Consider the following 7,208-nt stretch of genomic DNA (forward strand, 5'->3'; position numbering starts at 1 on the left):
GTGCCCACCCCTCCCGCTGCCCCGGCCGCGCTCTCTCCACCCGCCCCGGCTCCCCGACACTGACACTCCACCCGTGAGCACTTCGCTCCGCTGGGCACGCCCCTCCCCGCGATGCTACTGGCACTGCGGCCCCCCAGTCCCCCCATGCCTTGGTCGTGCTCTGCTCCTCCCTCTCCCCCCGTCGCGGCGTAGAGTGGGCCAGCCCGCCCCTATATAAGAGCCGGGTGGGCGGCTCTTCGCTTCAGCGTCGACGTCGGTTGGGAGCTTCGGTGCTTGTGTTGAGGGTAACATCGTGGTGGTTGGGGCGCAGCCTGCCTTCTTCCCGGCTCCCTGCCACCCTGCAGCCATGGCTTGGCAGCCGATGGAGATCAACCCTGAGGTGTGAGAGGGGCGGCGGTGAAGGGGCGCGGGGTAGGGGTAGGGGCAGGGCAGGGGGCTGTGGCCTGGGAAGGGTGATGAGTGGTGGGGCGCCGCCTCCCACTGGCACTCACCCCTCTCTCCTCACATTGTCTTCCAGATGCTGAACAAAGTGAGTCCCTGTCTCAGGAACGCCACCGGCGGGCGCGCGCCGCATCTTCTCCATCCATCCCTGCGCATCCCGCCCTGCGGGGCAGCGCCGCCGGGCGCGGAGCGGTACCGCACTGCTGCGCTGGGTGCGGGCGCACCTGCGGAGCGGCCCTGAGGCTGCACCCTCCGCCCGGCGCGCGCCCTCGGGCGGGTGGTGCCTGAGGCAGCACCTGGGCGCGGCCGGCAGGTGGCGCCGCGGTGCCGCGCGTTGTGCTGTGTCACTGGGGCGCGGCGGGAGGGGGGAGTGGCCGGGCCCAGGTGCTGGGGAGGGGGTGAGGCGAGGTGGGGAGGATGTCCTGGCTGTGCTACCCGCTCAGTGTACCCCGCGCAGGTGCTGTCCCGCCTCGGGGTGGGTCCCGGCTGGCGCTTCGTGGATGTGCTGGGCTTCGAGGAGGAGGCGCTTGGTGCCGTGCCAACCCCGGCCTGCGCTCTGCTCCTGCTGTTTCCCCTCACGGAGCAGGTGGGTGGTGCTTCCCGCGGTGGAGTTGGCTGCTGTGTCCCTCCTGGGTCCGTCTGCTCCACAGGCCCTCTGCAGCCACAGCTAAATGGGCTGCGTTCAGGCACCAAGCCTTTGGCTGCCCCAGTGCTGTGGAACAGCTGGTCGCTCTTGGGGTTTCTGCTGTTGCCCTGGGCAGGCTGACTAAGCCACATATGGTGCAAATGCCCCTGGACTAAAAGCCAGACTGTTGTCAGCAGCACTATCTGTAGCCACCAGTTGTCAGCAGGTGATGCTGGTTGCTGTGAGGAGTGAGCCTGTGTCATATTCCCAAGCTTCAAATGGTTGGGAGTCGTTTTGGCTTGCACTGGGGTTGTAGGTGGGTGGTAGGCAGTATATATTGGGTGCTTGGCCTCAGCCTCCAAATAGTATGAAGTAGAATGAGCTGAACAACAAAACAAGGCCTTTTACTCCAATGCTGCTCTTACACTTTGTATATTGGGCTGGCAAAAAAACCCATGAGTGATCCTCAGTGTGAGAGATAGCAGGTCTGTTACCATGCTGAATCATTGCATCTGGAGAGGCCTGAATTACTTACGTATGATGAATACACTTAGTGCAATCAATGTTAAGGAAGTAGATGAGATGGACTTCATTTCAAAGTATACTAAATGGATCGTTTAAAGGAAGGGTTATAGCCTTTCAGTAGTGATGGGTTTTATGCTTTTTTTTTTCCAATCCATTATGCTTATGAGGGGGGATTCATACAGGGATGTAAACTAAAGGTAAAAAGGCAAACTATGCAGAAATGTGCTAAGTAGTTTCATTAAATGGAAAAAAACTGTTGAAAGTTGATATAAAAGGGTCTCTTCATTATATGATTTCCCACCCCAAACCATTTCCAATGTATAGAACAGATGGAGAGGCTGAGAACAGTGCCTTTAGGTATCACTGAGTCATGTAGGTAGTCTGTTAAGACTTGGCCTGCATCTGGTATAGGCAAATGCTTTGCTGGACCTGGGCTGCAATGATGAATTTCTGGGTAAATCTTTGTCCAGTCCTGGTATTGATTCTCCTGCAGAACTCATTTGGCTAGCAGTTTGCACAATAAAAAGATATCCCTGTGATGAAATGCTTAACAGTTACATGTTTACAGCATGAGAACTTCAGGAAACAACAGACTGAGAAAATAAAGAACCAAGAAATCAATTCCAAGGTGTATTTCCTGAAGCAGACAGTCAGCAACTCCTGTGGGACAATTGGTCTGATACATGCAGTTGCTAATAATAAAGACAAGCTGAACCTTGGTGAGTATGAATGCCCTGAAGTGCTTTGAATTTCCATCTTTTTTTTTTAATACGACAGATTGAGTGGATATGGGGAGGCCTTGGGGCTTTCTTACAAGCCAAATTAAGGCATGCTGTACCGCTTCAGTCGGTGAGTCTTCCAGCCCTTGAAGAGGTATATGGTCTTGTATGCTACCTGAATCACAGAAGGGAATGTACTTCGATTCCTATCTGGCAGCTGCAGAGGTATCATCCTAGTGAGCAGTGCAAGATAAAAGGACACATTATAGGACTGGCCAAAGACTATTTGTAATTAGGAAGCATCATGTTCAAAAGTAGCTATTGACATTAGCATTGATGTCAACTGGAAAGTTTTTCATGCTGCTTATGTCGAATTGGAACAGTGTGTTCAGGGTAGCCTATGAATCAGTCTAAAACATGCTTTCTTTTTGCTGGCAAAGTAACACAGGATGATAAGGGTCTTTAAGCAGACTTTTCCTGCAGAGGTAATAGTTTGATTGTCCTATAGACAAGGATATAAAACTGGATTAGGCAACTTGTGGCTGGAAACTCCTAGGGTATAGGATTACAAGTACTTGTCAAAAGCTGTTATTGAGTCCAGGAAATATTTTATTATTCAAAGACCAGAGAATTATAGCTTCCTTTGATTATTCCAGGAGAACTTGAACCCTCTGGGTGATGTGGGATTCCTTCTTACGCTATGGAAGGCTTAATGAGAGTAGCTTTGCTTTATTCTTAAAAAGATTCTCTGAAATAACACACTCTCGATGAGTGAAATGAATGATGCAGCATGTCTTTCATGTAATATTAGAAGTCTATGCACCTTAGTACTGTATTACTAGTTTATGTTCTGGAAACCCAAATTAAACCCATCATGAACAAGTGCTGTATTCACTGGAAGGGAGTGAGACAGCTTAGTTTCAGCTGCCCATATTCTGTTAGTTGATATTTCAGTGTCCTTGCAGCTGGCACCTTTCTTGAGTTTTCTCCAGAGCAGGACCGAACACCTGCCAAATCTGCCAGCGGAGAGTCAGAAAAGCTAAATCCCATTTGAAGGTGAATTCCAAGATGAGCCGCTAGAGTACCCTGAAGCACTCAAACTCTGTTTGTGTAGGATTGTTGTTGATAGCTTCTGGATAACAAGCTTCAAGTGGCAGTTATAATATGCTTATGCTGGATAGTTCCAGGTTGAATGCAACAAGCAGTGATTACTGTGGACTGTATCTGAACTGTAACTGGTATTTTGCCTATACTGAATAAAATCTTTGATCATCTTGTGCAGATGAAGGGTCTGTCCTGAAGAAGTTTCTTGATGAAACAGCTGGTCTTTCTCCTGAAGAGAGAGCAAAACATTTTGCAAATAATAAGGTACGTGAACTACATAAACTGCTGACAGCTGTCAGCACTTAAGGATGTGATAACCTGTGTCTGCTTTCTCTTAAGGCTATACAAGAAGTTCACAATTCTGTTGCACAAGAAGGACAGTGTCGGGTAAGAGATGAATGTGTACAGTCTTGGGCGGGGGGGTGCGGAACTAATGAAGGTAGTAGAGCAGTACAGATTTTTGTGTGGCAGGTAACAGTTACAGCTCATGGGGAAAGAAATGAGTGACTTAACGGCACATGTTCATGCAGCAGTTTCTTCCTCAAAAACAGACTGAAAATTTGGTTTTGGATCCAGACTGAATATGTGACCGTACAGTAGGATTTCTGGTACTTGACCTTGTAGAGGTCTTGCAGAGACCTCTTCAGTTGAACTTGGTTTTAGTGCTTTGCTGTTCCTTTGCTGTGGACATTTCCTCTGTCTCGTAGTCACAAGTAGGGTCCACAGTACTTGGCTTTTAACAATCTAACAAATGTATCTGATGGTCTTTCCCAAGGTTGAGGACAACAGTGTGAACTTCCATTTCATCCTGTTTGCAAATGTGGATGGACATCTGTATGAATTGGGTAAGGTTCTGAGAACTCTGCAGTTGACCTGGGTCTACCTTATACTGTACAACCCTGGGGGCTTAACTTGGTGCTAGTTAAGCTGTTTGCTTGAGGCTCTCGAAGACAATAAATAACTTACACATTCCCTTGAAAGCTTTAACTAAAGGTGGCTTGCATTAAAGGCCAGGCCCTCTTGTAAAGCATATCATCTCCTATAGTGCTGGCAGTACTTAGTCCCTTTCTCACTCAGGGGAACTTGTTCTGACTGCCCTGGTATCTTTGAGTGTACTTCTTTCTTGGGCCCACTATGCTCAGTTCTGCTAATTCAGAAGCAATAAGTACTCTTAGTGATAGGGCTTTCTTTCACAGATGGGCGCATGCCGTTTCCTGTAAACCATGGCACAAGCTCAGCTGACTTGCTGTTGAAGGTAAGACTTCTCTCCCTTGCTGCTTGTTTACCTGGAAACAAGGCTTACAGAAGGGCGAGGGCAATGCATTCAGTGTATAGGAGCTGTGCTGGCTTGCTTCTTACACTGTGCAAACAAGGTAGTACTGTGCCACAGAGCAAGTGGAGGATTGCAGGGACTGCGTTAGGAAACCCTGCTTACTTAACAGTAATAGGTGAAGGTACCCAATGATATTAGAGTTGAACTGCAGCTTTTGACTATAACCAGTAAAAAGATGGAGCAAGTGCATGGAACTCGACAACCCTTCCCTGATCATAGAATTATGCTAGGTTTGGGCTGGAAGGGAGCTTAAAGCTCATCCAGTTCTAACTCCCTGCTATGGGTAGAGGCACCTTCCACTAGACCAGGTTGCTCAAAGCTCCATCCAGCCTGGCCTTGCTGGATCAAAGGCAGAAGGTAAATCCAGTGGCAGGTCAACTGCAGGAGCACCAAGCTCTGGAGCTCAGAGGACTTTCCTGGACAGGATGACTCCATTGCAAAAACCATCCCCTTCTGCTTTCTGAGACCTGTATATGCTGCCTGCCTGATGCCAGCAAAGATACCAGCTTCTCATCCCACAAATAGCTGTTTATAGCTGGTGTTTGGTTTTCCTATTTCCTATTATTTCCAAAGAAGGAAAGGAAAGGAAAGGAAAGGAAAGGAAAGGAAAGGAAAGGAAAGGAAAGGAAAGGAAAGGAAAGGAAAGGAAAGGAAAGGAAAGGAAAGGAAAGGAAAGGAAGGAAGGAAAGGAAAAGAAGGAAGGAAAGGAAAAGAAGGAAGGAAAGGAAAAGAAGGAAGGAAAGGAAAAGAAGGAAGGAAAGGAAAAGAAGGAAGGAAAGAAAAAGAAGGAAGGAAAGAAAAAGAAGGAAGGAAAGAAAAAGAAGGAAGGAAAGAAAAAGAAGGAAGGAAAGAAAAAGAAGGAAGGAAAGAAAAAGAAGGAAGGAAAGAAAAAGAAGGAAGGAAAGAAAAAGAAGGAAGGAAAGAAAAAGAAGGAAGGAAAGAAAAAGAAGGAAGGAAAGAAAAAGAAAGAAAGAAAGAGAGAGAGAGAGAAAGAAAAGAAAGAGAGAGAGAGAGAGAGAGAGAAAGAAAGAAAGAAAAGAGAGAGAGAAGGAAAGAAAAGAAAGAAAGAAAAGTTTAGCTGAAAGACTGTGGCAAAAGATGGCTCTTATTATCCGTAGTTTCCCAAAAATCAAAATGAGTTACAGAGATAGTTTAAGGCAGTCAATATCCAAGATGGTGTACAGTACTGATTTAAGCATTTATTTTATGATGGCATGTGTTATTCCTTTGGCTATAGCAAGCATGTTAATAAAATATGGATTTATTTTACTGAAAATCTTTCAAATAACAGATAACCTGTCTATTAGCTGGTACTACAGGAGTTGAAAACTTAATTGGTGGGACCCAGAGCAGAGCTGTAAAGACTTAGTCTCTATAGCAAGTGTATTCTGATAATCTAAACAGCTTTTTTTCTTTTTCTGCCAAGGATTCTGCGAAGATCTGCAGACAATTTACAGAACGTGAAAAAGGAGAAGTTCGTTTTTCTGCTGTGGCTTTCTGCAAGTCTGCCTGAGACTCTGAAGGGGTGCAAGGAAAGCAGTCTAATAGCACACCAGTAAATGCAGTCTAAACTTCAGTGCTTCAGTACTTGTTAAACACAGCTGTTCCGGTAACTTAAATTGTTTCCACCTTTTGCTATACACAGGAGCAACATCAGCTGAGCTTATGCTGAAGGATGAGCTCAAGTTTTAATGTGAACAGTTTGGACACATCAGATGTCTGTAGACTTTTTTCACATGTTAAGTAGAAAATGCTTAACAGGGCTTGTTTAATCTGTGTCATGTTAATTGAGCTGTTGGTTGATATTTCCTTGTCCTTAATGAGAATAAAATGTTCTGCTGGAAGTTAAATGGTCTAAAGTGATCACTAACTTTCTTCAAAAGTTGTGTGAAATCATCTATAAGCCTTTTTTTGCTCAGCAAAAAGTTAATGTTAGCTTCACATTAGCAGGGCAACTCCTATTTCTAGTGTCCTGAAGATCTCCAATGATGGAGACATGCACATGTGTGTGTAACATGTTCCAGTGCTGCACTACCCTTCTGGTAAAGCTTTCCCTAATGTTCAGTCTGAAACTCTTGAGCTGCAGTTTGTCGCCTTGAATATATTTATTTTTAGAGGGGTAAAGTGTGGTAAATGAACACTCAAATATCAGCTTAAGTCTGTATGCTCTTAAACAGAGGCTGTTGGTACTGCCTCTATATTACTAGTGCTACAAGTAATAGCATACCCAGTGAATTGATTGGTAGTGTGTTTCCTTATGAGAGACAGTATTGGAACAGAGATTTTTTTTCTACCTTGACTAAAGGAAATCTGGCTAATGCTGAACACAATTCTCAGCTAGCCAGTGTGCACTTACTAGCTTCTGATTTTTATTAGGAAGGCATTGAAAGGCTATGCTACCTGTTCCTTAACCAAATAACCTTAAAGGAGAAACTGACACTATGTGAATTAATAGCAAAAT

The 7,208-nt window shown here is 45.8% G+C and overlaps 1 protein-coding gene across 1 annotated transcript; it reads left to right on the forward strand.

The window, feature by feature from the left end:
* Window positions 1-232: 232 nt before the first annotated feature.
* Window positions 233-6,597, forward strand: UCHL1 (ubiquitin C-terminal hydrolase L1). Its single transcript, XM_034064699.1, has 9 exons — window positions 233-379; window positions 518-529; window positions 899-1,027; window positions 2,160-2,310; window positions 3,593-3,678; window positions 3,754-3,801; window positions 4,190-4,259; window positions 4,611-4,669; window positions 6,174-6,597. The coding sequence occupies exons 1-9, from the start codon at window positions 347-349 to the stop codon at window positions 6,258-6,260; spliced, it is 675 nt and encodes a 224-aa protein (XP_033920590.1). The 5' UTR covers window positions 233-346; the 3' UTR covers window positions 6,261-6,597.
* The last annotated feature ends 611 nt before the right edge of the window (window positions 6,598-7,208 follow it).

This window comes from Melopsittacus undulatus, chromosome 7 (genome assembly GCF_012275295.1).
Source record: "Melopsittacus undulatus isolate bMelUnd1 chromosome 7, bMelUnd1.mat.Z, whole genome shotgun sequence".
Taxonomy (NCBI): domain Eukaryota; kingdom Metazoa; phylum Chordata; class Aves; order Psittaciformes; family Psittaculidae; genus Melopsittacus; species Melopsittacus undulatus.